This window comes from Suillus paluster (genome assembly GCF_016628075.1).
Source record: "Suillus paluster strain FC165 chromosome Unknown EDB91scaffold_24, whole genome shotgun sequence".
NCBI classification, from domain to species: Eukaryota; Fungi; Basidiomycota; class Agaricomycetes; order Boletales; family Suillaceae; genus Suillus; species Suillus paluster.
Window position 1 is genome coordinate 138,524 of NW_024537584.1, and position 12,480 is coordinate 151,003.

A 12,480-nucleotide genomic window follows, 5' to 3' on the forward strand; every position below is an offset into this window, starting at 1 on the left:
TAAATGAGTTGCGTCTGTTCACGATGATGCACAATGATGCACATCTCTGGTGAATCTGACCTTCCTAGGTTCGTTTTTGCGTAGTTGGTGTTTGCAGAAGACGAGTCTGTTTGGCCGCGTACTAAATAGCCTACACAAGAAATCACATGCGAGAATCACCTGCTTGCTCACTGTGTGATACAGTGAGCATGGCTATATTTTCGAAACTGATGTCGCCTGTTGATCAACTAAAAGAACTAGTTCGATTGCGTGAGTCGTCCATCTTTGTTTCTCTGCCTTATCTTTGCATGCCAGTTGTAAGCCCGTTGGACGTTAAGGGACAACAGTCTTGACTACTTACACCAGTTCCTTCAACTCTCCTATCGCACTTCAGGTGGGTTCTCGGTTTTCTTTCGCATATGCAGGGCATCAAATTTATCCAGAAGCCTATCAGCAATACCAGTACTACAATCCTAGTAATTATTACAGTAGTAGATGAACCATGATACTCAATGATTTGCCATATCCAAGCCTTTCGCGATGCGCAACACTTCAAAGTTTGAAGCCTGCGGAGAGTGAAAGTCAACTGTGCCGCTACTGTGCCCAGGTGTGACAAGACGTGACCACATGCAGGGAATGATAGTAACTCATGTGATTTACTAGCGAGTGAAGTCTGAATGACTCAGCTTGTGAGGGCTTACCATTTACAGCCTTGTTCAGGCTGTGAACATGGAGGAAGGACTCGGTCATAATCAAGCCTCGTTGCAACTACCACCACCATCGACGACATGCCTGTCGTCCAGTTCGCGCCTTTTGCATCCCTTGTTCAGCCAGGTTTTTGGCATGAGCTCACTCGCATGAAGATAGATGTCCTTCGTCTCTCAGACGAGGCTGTTACCATGACTGGATCTTACTCTGTTGGTCGTTCAATCAGAGATCGCGAAACAGGGCAAGATATCGCTCTTGGATGTAACCTCACAGTTGGGGAAGATGCTTACCAGAAGGCACCCCAGTATGTCGCGATCGGACACGCGTCGAAGCTGATATGCTGACTCTGTCGTAGGTTGCCACCCATGTCCGTCCCGGCCACTGGCATCTTCAAGAACTACAACACTATCGAGGATTTCAAGGCCGCGGATAAGGCCGCACTCGTTAATGACATCGTTTTCAAGGTGCGATCATGACTTGACGCGCCCTATAGCAAATAGTCATGGTCATCACAACAGATCTGGGATAGCATCGTCACGAACAAAGACACGTCTCTCCTCACGCAGTTCTTACTAATAACATTCGCCGATCTCAAGAAGTATCAGTACTTCTACTGGTTCGCGTTCCCCGCGTTTGTATCCAAACCAGCCTGGCAGATTTCAGAAAATGGCTGGAAGTCAGCGGACGAAGAGATCGAGGGGGTATGTCCTTCTTTGCGGAGCATGTTTACGTTCTTACAAGCTTTCTCAGATGGAGTCTATCCATGACTCGCTTCTCAACTCAACTCAAGCCTTCTTCCTCGTGAAAGAGGTCGGCGGCAAATCTGTGGTGGGGTCTATAGAGCAGTATGAAGAGTTCTTTACTAGTGTCACTCCCGAAAACGTAATGTATACATTCTGTCCTCTAAACTAACCCTGACTCCCTTTGGACAGCGAATTATCGGCTTTTTGGATCCATCTGCTCTTCCTGACAATCCAGGTTGGCCTCTCCGTAACCTGCTCGCCTACCTTCGCGCGGTGTATCCATCGCAAACCTCTTCGGTCCGAGTTCTTTGCTGGAGGGACAGCGAAAAGCCCATCGCCGGCAAACCATGGAAGAGCCGATTTGGAGTGGTCTCCATTGGAGAAGGAGATCCCACTGCGAAACCCAGTGCTATAGGATGGGAGCGCCATCCGACAACTAACAAGCTTAGTGCTCGAGTCGCTGATCTTGCACCCATGATGGATCCGAAGAGGTGCATGTTGTCCAGCGACGCGGTGAACATCGCTGACAGCCTTCTAGGCTCGCTGATCAAGCTGTAGACTTGAACTTGAAGTTGATGCGCTGGCGGATTCTGCCCTCCCTAGACCTCGAAAAGGTGGCATCAACAAGATGCCTGCTTCTTGGCGCTGGGACGCTTGGCTGCTACGTTGCACGTACCCTCATGGTTCGTGCCTACGAGTTCCAACCCACAGTTCATACTGATTTCCATCACTAGGGGTGGGGTGTCCGTACGATTACATTTGTTGATTCTGCCCGCGTATCATTCTCGAATCCCGTCCGCCAACCCTTGTTTGAATTTGAGGATTGCCTCAACGGCGGCAAACCCAAGGCCGCTTGCGCTGCCGAACGCCTGACGAAAATCTTCCCCGGTATTGTAGGTACCGTCTCACTCATGTTGAACGATCTCTGATGACCTGGACATCAGAACGCCTCTGGCCATGATATGTCGATACCCATGCCAGGTCACCCTATACCCCCGGCGTCCACTGAGCAAGCGAAGAAAGATGTCGAACGTCTAGAGAAGCTATTTGATGAACACGATGTTGTCTTCCTCCTAATGGACTCCAGAGAAAGTCGCTGGCTGCCAACCGTCTTGGGCGCTGCAAAGGGCAAGGTACAGTACATGACCCGACCCATATTATTCGTGCTGAACCCCCGTGCAGATAGTTCTCAATGCTGCCCTTGGGTTCGACACCTACCTCGTCATGCGCCACGGCGCCCGAGCATCTACGTCGACGGGCAATCGACTGGGTTGCTATTATTGCAACGATATCGTCGCTCCTGCTGATGTATGATCCCCCAATTGTCGTACCAGCGTTCACTCAAATATATTCTCTTATAGTCCTTGACGGACCGCACCCTTGATCAAATGTGCACGGTGACAAGACCAGGCCTTGCCTCGATAGCAGCTTCCACAGCAGTCGAACTCCTTGTCTCTTTGTTACAACATCCTGATGGGTAGGCCTCGGTGTTCTAATTAGATACCGTATCTCATGTCGTCCGCAGGCTTCATGCACCCCCACCCCCTCCTCAAGCCAATGGCACTGTCGCAGACCCTAGCACATCGGGCAGTGTTCTGGGTCTTGTCCCCCACCAACTGCGTGGGTTCTTGGCACAGTTCAGGAACCTCCCGATCACGGGTGCAGCGTACGACAAGTGCACGGGGTGCAGTGAGACTGTAAGCGGAACAATCCAATTTTCACATCTCTATACCAATCAATGGCACAGGTTCTCAAAGCCTACGAGGAGCAAGGCTTTGACATGCTCTTGAAGGCATTCAACGAGCCCAGATACCTCGAGACGTTGACTGGACTGGACGAGCTGTATAACGAAGGTGACGCGGCGCTGGAAAGCGTAGATTGGGATGAGGAGGACGAATAGATAATTCTAACGACTGACGGAAGGCAGTGAACTTTTTTGTAATTCTACGACTACCCAATTATTCATGTACTGTCCTGTGTTGTCTTTATGACGTTGCAATGTGCATATATACTATATACTACATTTTGCTCTGTAAATGTGTTTCATTACCACGAGGCTGTCCCAGATACCACAGCGTGGCATCCTTCAGCTCACGCATCCACTCCACGATGATTTCATCACTGAAAACGTGCTGATCGTAGAAGGCAAAATATTGCAACTGCTGGCGCGCAGATGACGCTCCAACATATAGCTCGGCAGGACGCGTATGAAGATGAGTGCGCCAATACTCAACATGGAGTCGCGGTGTTTTGGCGTCCTCGACAGCAGCAGCGGGCGGTGACCACAGTGGATAACCAGCCCGATGGTGATGAGGCGTGCTGCACAGGGGCGACAAGTACTGCTCGGGAGGTAGAGGATAGTCCACGGGTACCGTGTCATCCATCTGGAATCATTATGCTTAGTTCAGTTGAATCTATATTTTGAGAGCCACTGACATTGCCCAGGGTGGATCCTATTTGCGTGAAAATTGGGTTTAAAGCCTGAACGGGTCTTATGCTTCCGCAACTATCTTCTGGGTGAACGCTCTCTTCCCTTTCTAGCCACTTCAAAGCAACTTCCCTCGCGAAAGCAACCCGATTGTGTCCGGCGGTGCATATATCGACTAACCGCGGGTGCTTGAGCACCTTCTGTGCTTGTGCCTTCACATGAGCACACCGGAGAAGAAACCGATCAAAAGACATGAGTGCCGCGAAGTCTGGTGCCCCGTTGACAAGTTCCAGCCTACTTGCGTCCCCCCTAGACATTTCGCCAAGAGGCATGAATGGAAGCGTGTACCGGAAGACGCTCATATTAACACCAACATCACCCGAGCCGCCTGTCTCAAACCAGTCCCTGTCTTGATACGGGCGCAAGTTCAGCGGCCCTAGTACATGCATGGGTTGGCGCTTCCTGTACTCCCACTCTTCTTCCGAGATCTGGCCCCTGAGGTACCGTCGACATAGAACCCGCGAGAAGGCCACTTGGCTGAGGGCATAATATGCGGAGTTCATGGTAATGCTATGACGACGACAATTGGAGAGAATGAGTGATGACACTGCTCTCGAAAACCCAGAGACGTGGATGCGTGTTTTAGCGGGGGTATGAGGTGTGGATTCCCTGAAGTTTCCAGGGAGGGTATGGCCGCCCTGCCTCAATGCTTTAGCTCTCTACGATACCACTGAGCAAGTGGAATGCTAACCTTAAATTTGGAGCTCCATACTGAAAAAATTGCATGACCTAAAGCCCGCCTCCACCGTCGTTTGACAAGTGGAAGATCCCCAGAACATGAACGACTCTCTAAAGGCTGGTACATATGCACCCTCTCGCTTAGAGGAATATACGGTGGCTCAATCCGCGATGACAATGTGTCAAAGAACGTCCTAAGCACTGTGCTTGTGGCCGCTGCATCCGTAATGCAGTGGGCCATCATAATCACGACGTGGAAATGGTCATTTTGGTCTGTTCGGCGCAAAATGTAAGCACGAGCAAGTAATTGAGATGAAAGGCGCCGGGGTCCATCCATAATGTCGTTTATGAAACATTCGGCTTGATGAAAGGAATTGACCTCCGTGAATGTGACATCATTAGGTCGAAGATTCATGACCGATTCTTCACGGAGAATGAATCGTGGACCAGACTCGTGTTCTTGCACTTCAGTCGCGATGAGGGGAAAGCGTCTTTTGACAGATGCCCAAGAACGCATGACATTCTGTTGCGAATGAACGTCTCGGTCATCAGCTTGTGTGGTGCGAAGGTGTATGTGCATCACGGTATCTGCGGTGCTGTTGAAAACGCTATCCCAATAGAAGGATGTTTCTGTGTTCCCGAGGGGACGAAAGAAAACGCGCCGGCCTGGAGTCGAATCCAGTGTCGCCCATGGAGAGGTCATAACGAAGCTGACAGTGAGTCCAGAGGGAAGTGCGAGGGAACCCAAAAGTGGGTGGCAACGGGGTAGATTAATGCACATGCTATATCCCCTCTCCGAGTAAAAATAAACATTCTGGGAGGAACGTCATACCAGAATATCACATTGACTGTCAGGTGCTTTCAAACCCAAAAAAACACGCACCGGTTGCGAATGCATGTACCATACACAAACACTTTCTTCGCTTGCCAAGGGGCGGAAGTTTACTAGATGTTTTTAAGGCTGGGAAGGGTTGGGACTACACGGTCACACTCTAGTCCCAGCCCTGTTGCTGTCTAATTGTGACAGCCGGAGGCCAACGATGTTGATCGCAGGACCTAGCGCTGCTAGCAGAACACCTTCTGGCTCACTGCCGTCAAAAGATTAATTGAGCTTCAACAGGAATGCCACGCACATGGGAAGCGCAATCGTCGACATGAACACAATACAAGCCGCTGGGATTTGAATTTGAGGCTTGGCTCCGTTTCAGTTGTCCATATCAATCTCTATCATGATGACCATATTTGATATAGGTTAAGTAGGGTCGAGGACCGAGGTGGAAGCGATTATCCGCTGCCGCCGCAAATTCGACGGACATTGTGCAACTTCTCTAAGTGAAAAGTTTAAGCACGCGGCACACGGTGATACCGACATCCGTCAGATAGTCCTCGGATTGCGTCGTACTAAAGAGCGATGCAATAGCAAATGTGTCGGATCATGTTATGGCCCGCTGGTGGAGCTTAAGGAACGGTGTAGCACTAGTAGCACGTGTACATACTAGTACAATTGCGGAAGTAGTCTGCCGTTTCTTACAACGCAAAAATGAGTCAGGGAACTACTCACTAAGCGGCAGTGGGGTACGTAATTGGAGTCGCGTGCAAGCCTCATACTCGCATTCGTTCGTTGGCTCGGCCAGCTGGGAGTCTGAGATAAACATACATGTCGTCGTATAAAGATAGGAAAGCGATATATATTTTCCAGACAGAGATACCTGCGTTTCCTTCCTTCCTGCTCATTGCAAACAACAGGGATCACTTCGACTCGCAACCACATGCTTGACCCTGCTTGGAACATTCACAATTTTCCCCTGTACCAGCGCAAGAGCACTGCAACGGGTCACAATTAGTATTCTTCCAGTACCAAAGGATCGAAACTATGCCGTACCTGTCTTAGAATGCGCGCTGTTGACACATTTCTGGCAGTTACATTGGTTCTTTGGGCAAGCACAGCCAGTCCCTGAGGGGCCACAAGCCCTGCAAGAAAGTTTAAAGTGACATCACGGTAAGAAAATTAGCACTCACGGGCATTCGCTAGCGCACGTACATCCACTGCAGGTTGCCATTGTGGTTTCTGTTAAATTTCAAGGTGGTGGTAAATGGAGCGTTAGGTCCAGTATTTGTCGAATCCCCTATGACGATGACGTTGACGGAAACAATGGAACAAACAAACATAGGGGCAAATAGGGGTCACAAGCTGTCAAGTCAACACATCAAAATAACGCTGGGGCACAAATGATCATCAATAGTTTTCAGCTAATCGTCATTTTATAGATAAGTTCAGTTGCAGTCGCGTATCGCCTCCAGTCGTCCTTTTGAACTCTTGTGGAATATGCCCCTTTGTCATCTATGCATAGACTGGTGACCAGCACGCAAGATATATATGAACACGGGTACGCGGACTTGGAAGGATAAGGTTGCATGTGTTCAGAACGGACATAGCATTAAACAAGGATTGGCAAGGCGGAAGACAAATATACATTACATGGTCTACTTACAACAATTTTTATTACGCAGAGCAGCATGCTCACGCATCATACACCAACCGCGCACCAACCCACGGGTACGGATAATTAGGCTGATAAAAGTTCCTGACCGTCCGCCGTCCAGCAAGACGTGGGATCGTAGCGTACGATGCACCGAGCTGTGCAACCCACTGTCAACCGACGGCAAGATGAAGCGACTGCAGAAGGACTTACAACAACATGATGCTTCCCATCAAAGAAATCCGTCGAGTACCCTGGGAAGTGCTCCGTTGGCGACAGTCCATCATGGGTATCAAGTGGTGTCGAAGTCCACTCCCAGACTCCGCCGTTGCTCCCACGACCGCCGTTTGCCTCAAGACCAGCCGTCGCACTAATTGCCGAATGAATGAGAAAATACAATCGGGAAAGCTTGACCAGGCGACTTACGGAACGGGATGCCAGTTTCTGATACCCACGTTTGCACCACCTTCGTATCCAACCTCATACGTATCAAGGAAGAGCCTCAGCTCCGGTTCGGTGGGTAGTCGTCCGCCTTTGCTCTGTGCATATGCGCTAAGCATGTCGTAGCTCGTAAGCACCGCCCAGTGCTTCGCGACGCTTAGCGGAACTGGACCGTAGAGGGTGCGGACCTAGCAATTTGACTTAGTCCCAAGCATCCATGACTGATGAAATGACAAACCTGAATCCCCTCCTCTCCCTCCACCCAACTGGGTGGCAGACCGATTTCCTTCCTGTTTACCCACCAAGCATGGAACTCCCCATTGGTGATGGGCCTCCACTCAGCACGGAATTTCCCGACCTGCACCTGTCGTGAAGGGCTCTCATTGTCCCAGCCGAACTCGTGTCCCTCGACCTGGTCACACACGCCTTCATCAAAGTCGTTTCCCTCGCAATCGTCGTGCCCAAGCGTGATCGTCACAGGGCCAAGCGTGACAGTCGATGAAGCCGGGTGTGTGTGAGTGGCGTCCCACTGTGCGGATAGCGCTTCCCAAGGCGGGCTAACAAATCCAGGCGGGGGGAGCGTTCCTGTTCCAGCACGCTGAATGAGCATGTAGAGGAGTGTCTGAATATTCAACTCTTGTAAATCTCGATCAAAACCAAGAACGACATGCCATACTGACCTCGACGTGCCAGCCCTCATGCTCGAGGGTCATCGCAAGCATGCGACCGATGTTCCTGTTGATTTTGCGCTTTCCCGATGCTAGATCGTCGTACAACGCGAGAAGCCGCGCACGCACACGGTCACGGAAGGCGAGGATCAGTTCCAAGTGTAGGCCAATCCTCGTCCTTTGTGGGAACTTCAGAGTGTCTCTTTAAGCAAGAAATCGACGTCAGATAAAAACGACTATGAGGGAAGTAAATACTTACGTGGCAGTGTTCTGGGTCATCGACATGAGGATCAATACCCCGCTAAAGTAAGGAGTCAAAAACTATGTTTTGAACAACAAATTGGCTGGCACCTCAAAAATCTGCGCGAAGTAAGGCTCAGCATTTGGCTCGTTGAGAGCACGAGCCATGAGCATGTCGAGGAATCTATTTCAACACTCAGATACAATTGAGACATCATTTCAATCAGGAACTCACGTAGGGATGTGGCCGATGTAAAATAAACATTTGTGTCTCAGGTCAATAGGTTTCTGGTGCAGCATATCGTTTGGGATCATGCCAAGCGTAACGAGATCCCAGGTAGCCCACAGGTCCTTCCATTCCTGCGACGATATCCATCAGATACACAAACAGGACACGAAAGAGAGTCGTGAAATGATGAACACACCTGCGTTGTAGGGACGCCCCACGGGCTTGCAGGATCAAGAGGCGGGAAGGATACAGCTGGGCGCTCGAGGACGTATAGGGTGCTGCTTCCACACGGCGAACATTGTCCAAAGATAGAACGGAGGCCAACGGAAGCAAAGATATTCAAGGCATGTGCTGGGCTTGTCTGCAGTAGGGAGAATGAGCGCGGATTCAACAATGAAAAGTTACTTGTCCCAGTAAGGAGCAAGAGAAAGGGAAAGGATCACAACTTACGGCCTTGCTAGTGCTTGCGCAAATTTTCACCCACTCATCGACTTCGACACCCTCGTGCGCTTCAGTGAAGTAACAGCTTTCTGCGACGGGGTCAGTATTGTCTCACGAGGTTACACTTGTTCGATACCTTCAACAAGATGCTTCTCCCAACGCTTCCCCTCAGCATCAATACAAGGCAATGTTTTAATGGCGTCTTGAATCCACCCGTTCGCAGGTGCGTCAAAGTGATTAATAAGAATGACAACTTTGTCTCCGGATCCCTTATCCAACTTCTTTGAAAAGTCTGTCAAAAATTGAGTGTCGAGCAAGATGGGGGGGAGAAGAAAAAATTTCGTGGGCTGGAACTCAGATACAGAGGAGGATGAGGATGGCGTATTTGACCTGGAGGTCGATGGAGATGTGGAGAGAGAGGAATCGGAACGGTAGGACATGGTGATGTATGCGCACTCAAAATATGCAGTTGGGAGGATGAAAATATTGAGGAGCTCAATGCAGATCCACAAAAAGTGAAACAGTGAATTTATATAGAAATGTCAACAACGAAGCGTATTTGACCTAATACAGATCTAATGGCAGTCTATATATGTAGTTAAGCGATTGAGTCACTTATCTGAATTCTGAGGTCGTCACCCAGTGGACATCGCATCAATTGTGGTGTGACGATAAATGTAATTCCCGAGATTATCCATCGAGTTCGGAGTCTGTGCAGTGAAACGTGAGGACAGCGTTCGCCAGATGCAGAATAGGAAGGGCAGTTTTATGCGGCGTAACGCATACGAAGGCGTGAGCTTTGGTTTTCGAAGCGAATAGCAACCTGAACCGAGCGTAGAAACCGTCAGAAAGGCATAAGAGAAGCCTGAACACCCGATCGGGAGGTCACAAGGACAACGACAAGATATCGCTAGTCGGACAATATCGGGACAGACGACATGATCAGATAGCGGAGTCTAAAAAAACTCAGGTATGGTGTTGCCAAGGACGGTCACCTGCTGAAGATGGGACACGTTAATAAAAAATGGGGTGAGTGATACGCTTGAATGATGTCTTGCGAAAAAGAACCTAGTGTCGTGCGATGATTGAGGGGAGTTACTGACGTGTTGCAAGTGAGATAGGAATTTAGATGGCTATCAGCTCTTCTGTGTGGGCCTGATGGGTCGGACTGCATGTGAGCATAAGCCTTCCAGGAGTGAAGCTTGAGGGACGGTAATTTAACCGAACTTGAAAGCCTTAGAAGACCATCGAGACTACGCCGATACTGTATAAACGCTGTGAAAAGAACGCGCCAGGTAGAAAGGGCACAGTAGACCATCATAGGCCATGGACGCGGTAAGATGATGGGGAAGACTATATTCCAATGCTTTGCCATCTTATTTATATGCAAGTTCAACATATGGCGTGCTATGTATCTGCGATGGTGTGCTCAGGTCCCATCACGTGATCAGGTATACCGGCCCGCCCATCTCCGACGCAACCAAAGTTGTCTGGACTGTGTCAATTTTCAACGGTCAACCTCCTGTTATTTCACATATTCAGAGAAACGGTGCACGTTAGACGAAGCGCATGTAGACTTAAGAGTAGATTTACGTCTTCAAAATTCAGGCTCCCCCCACCAGTTCTAGCCCTCCCACTCAGCACTCGAAGCTTCAGTTCAGCTCTGTTTCCGTTAACCTCGGGCTACAAATTGGTGCAGAGGATGACGCAACCTATCACTTCCGCGCACCAGAGTACTATCTTTGTGTCCGCAGTATGTCCAATATCTTGCTCAAGGGATGATGATTTCAACCGTCATTGGCAGTCTCCCTGTCAGAAATACATAGTGTCAAATCCTCGCAGCATAAAGCTCCCTAACGGTCATAGGGTATCTATAGAGCAGCCGCAACGAGGGAAGAGGACCCTACGCCGTGGGATGAGTGCGTGTGGCAGCGTGCTGGAGCGCAACGAGCTGACCGGGAGTTCCGTGGGACAACTCAGCGTGCCAGTGGCAAAGCATAATTAATACGTTAAAACGAGGAGAACCAAATTGTTGAAGGGCGACTCATCACAGCAAATCAAAAGAACAGCAAGTGTGAAGCTCCGACGTAAGTCGAATTCAACATCGCCTGCCGTTAATACTATTCATATTAATGAACCACAAGGTCTCATTGCAACCTGAACAAAGACAATTCCTTTCATCGCGACAGCCTAGTCGTACCTTCATTGATCGATGATGTCGTGTGGCGATGAACGGTGCTTTGTTGGAGTGCCACACGACCATACCTGGTATCCGTGTGTCCACAACATGCAACCCATGCATGTCCCTGCCTATATAAGAGATATCTGATACAACACATATCTTCGTCAGTACCATCTTACCTGAGCATGTCATCTGCACTCACCTATCCTCTTCCTCTTCTCCCTTCTATCCCAGACGATCTCGAGAACCTCGACGCACGCCAGGCTCTACCTCATTTAATGGCACTAATGAAGAACACCCTCATCCGTGGTCTGAATCGCATTCATGCATGTGCGCCTCTTGTCATCATCGGCCACCCCGCTCTTCCGCCTTTCCTTGACTACGTGCACTCGCTCCTCGTGCAATTGGATGTGCATCTCGAGGAGGACGCTGCTTTTTTCTCTGCGAACGCACTTGCAGAGATCGCTACATCCGACGCTAACCCAGATACTAAGACTATCAGGGAATCTATAATTTCATTGACAAGTTTGGTGTCGACGTGGATCAACGTAGGTGCTTCCCTATCCTTTCGTTCGCAATTCTTCATTCGTGAACAGGATGACTCCACTTACTGTTCGAGTGCTCTATGCGACGGACTCTCGTTTGGACCTCCTCTGGTTGTGGTTATGCAGGCACAGATCAAGATGCTTACCCCCACGCTGCTCAGCTCGATTATATCGCACCTGGACCTTCTTGAATTGATTAAAGGTGTGAACCTCCTTTCTCCAGTGTCTCAACCACTGAAGATAGGACAGGCAGCGTCGGTCGCGTCAGCGAACGATCCGATATCACCTTCTTGCTCCCTTTTGTTGTCTCGCATCATGATCATACCACCTCCACCCATTGGCCCAAGATTCCCGAAGATGGTATTGAGACGCTCCCGACCCTTATTCTCAGTCATCCAGGGTACGTTTTCCTTCTTCGCCTTAGTTAACTCCCTCATGACGCTTGCATACAAGATGCTGGCAATTTGCGCCGTTCAATCCTATCACTCGTGAGACTCAGAGCTTAATCGCCATCTCTGCTTAGGTGTTTTCTTTATTCTTTATACCCTATTTGACCGCTGCTCCTCCATACCACATAATATTATTCATCCTTACTAGTGTGCGTCTTGCAGCCCTACCATTTCTCCGGGTCCCACGAGAGAACTTAGAAGTGTGCACC

General features: G+C 49.6%; 5 protein-coding genes across 5 annotated transcripts; 2 read left to right on the top strand and 3 right to left on the bottom strand.

Moving 5' to 3' along the window:
* The first annotated feature begins 672 nt into the window (after positions 1–672).
* EDB91DRAFT_1131320 (uncharacterized protein) lies at positions 673–3,454 on the top strand. The gene is made up of 12 exons (XM_041318651.1): positions 673–991; positions 1,043–1,151; positions 1,206–1,388; positions 1,438–1,569; positions 1,620–1,921; positions 1,969–2,113; positions 2,165–2,323; positions 2,375–2,563; positions 2,613–2,738; positions 2,792–2,907; positions 2,956–3,127; positions 3,178–3,454. The coding sequence occupies exons 1-12, from the start codon at positions 768–770 to the stop codon at positions 3,328–3,330; spliced, it is 2,010 nt and encodes a 669-aa protein (XP_041177396.1). The 5' UTR covers positions 673–767; the 3' UTR covers positions 3,331–3,454.
* On the bottom strand, positions 3,449–5,299 carry EDB91DRAFT_1052982 (uncharacterized protein; the record flags this gene model as incomplete). The annotated part of the gene is made up of 3 exons (XM_041313714.1): positions 3,449–3,814; positions 3,867–4,556; positions 4,610–5,299. 3 exons carry the CDS (start codon positions 5,297–5,299, stop codon positions 3,449–3,451), a joined length of 1,746 nt encoding a protein of 581 aa, XP_041177397.1.
* An 803-nt stretch (positions 5,300–6,102) lies between these two features.
* On the bottom strand, positions 6,103–6,853 carry EDB91DRAFT_1131325 (uncharacterized protein). The gene is made up of 3 exons (XM_041318652.1): positions 6,616–6,853; positions 6,481–6,567; positions 6,103–6,421 (listed from the first exon to the last, which is right to left on the bottom strand). Exons 1-3 carry the CDS (start codon positions 6,654–6,656, stop codon positions 6,346–6,348), a joined length of 204 nt encoding a protein of 67 aa, XP_041177398.1. The 5' UTR covers positions 6,657–6,853; the 3' UTR covers positions 6,103–6,345.
* A 264-nt stretch (positions 6,854–7,117) lies between these two features.
* Positions 7,118–8,740, bottom strand: EDB91DRAFT_1237194 (C-type lectin protein; the record flags this gene model as incomplete). Its single annotated transcript, XM_041321555.1, has 8 exons — positions 7,118–7,234; positions 7,290–7,446; positions 7,503–7,705; positions 7,756–8,139; positions 8,198–8,374; positions 8,445–8,486; positions 8,537–8,609; positions 8,661–8,740. The coding sequence occupies 8 exons, from the start codon at positions 8,738–8,740 to the stop codon at positions 7,118–7,120; spliced, it is 1,233 nt and encodes a 410-aa protein (XP_041177399.1).
* A 2,722-nt stretch (positions 8,741–11,462) lies between these two features.
* On the top strand, positions 11,463–12,345 carry EDB91DRAFT_1081859 (uncharacterized protein; the record flags this gene model as incomplete). Its single annotated transcript, XM_041315430.1, has 4 exons — positions 11,463–11,825; positions 11,874–12,024; positions 12,072–12,222; positions 12,276–12,345. 4 exons carry the CDS (start codon positions 11,463–11,465, stop codon positions 12,343–12,345), a joined length of 735 nt encoding a protein of 244 aa, XP_041177400.1.
* Between the last annotated feature and the right edge of the window lie 135 nt (positions 12,346–12,480).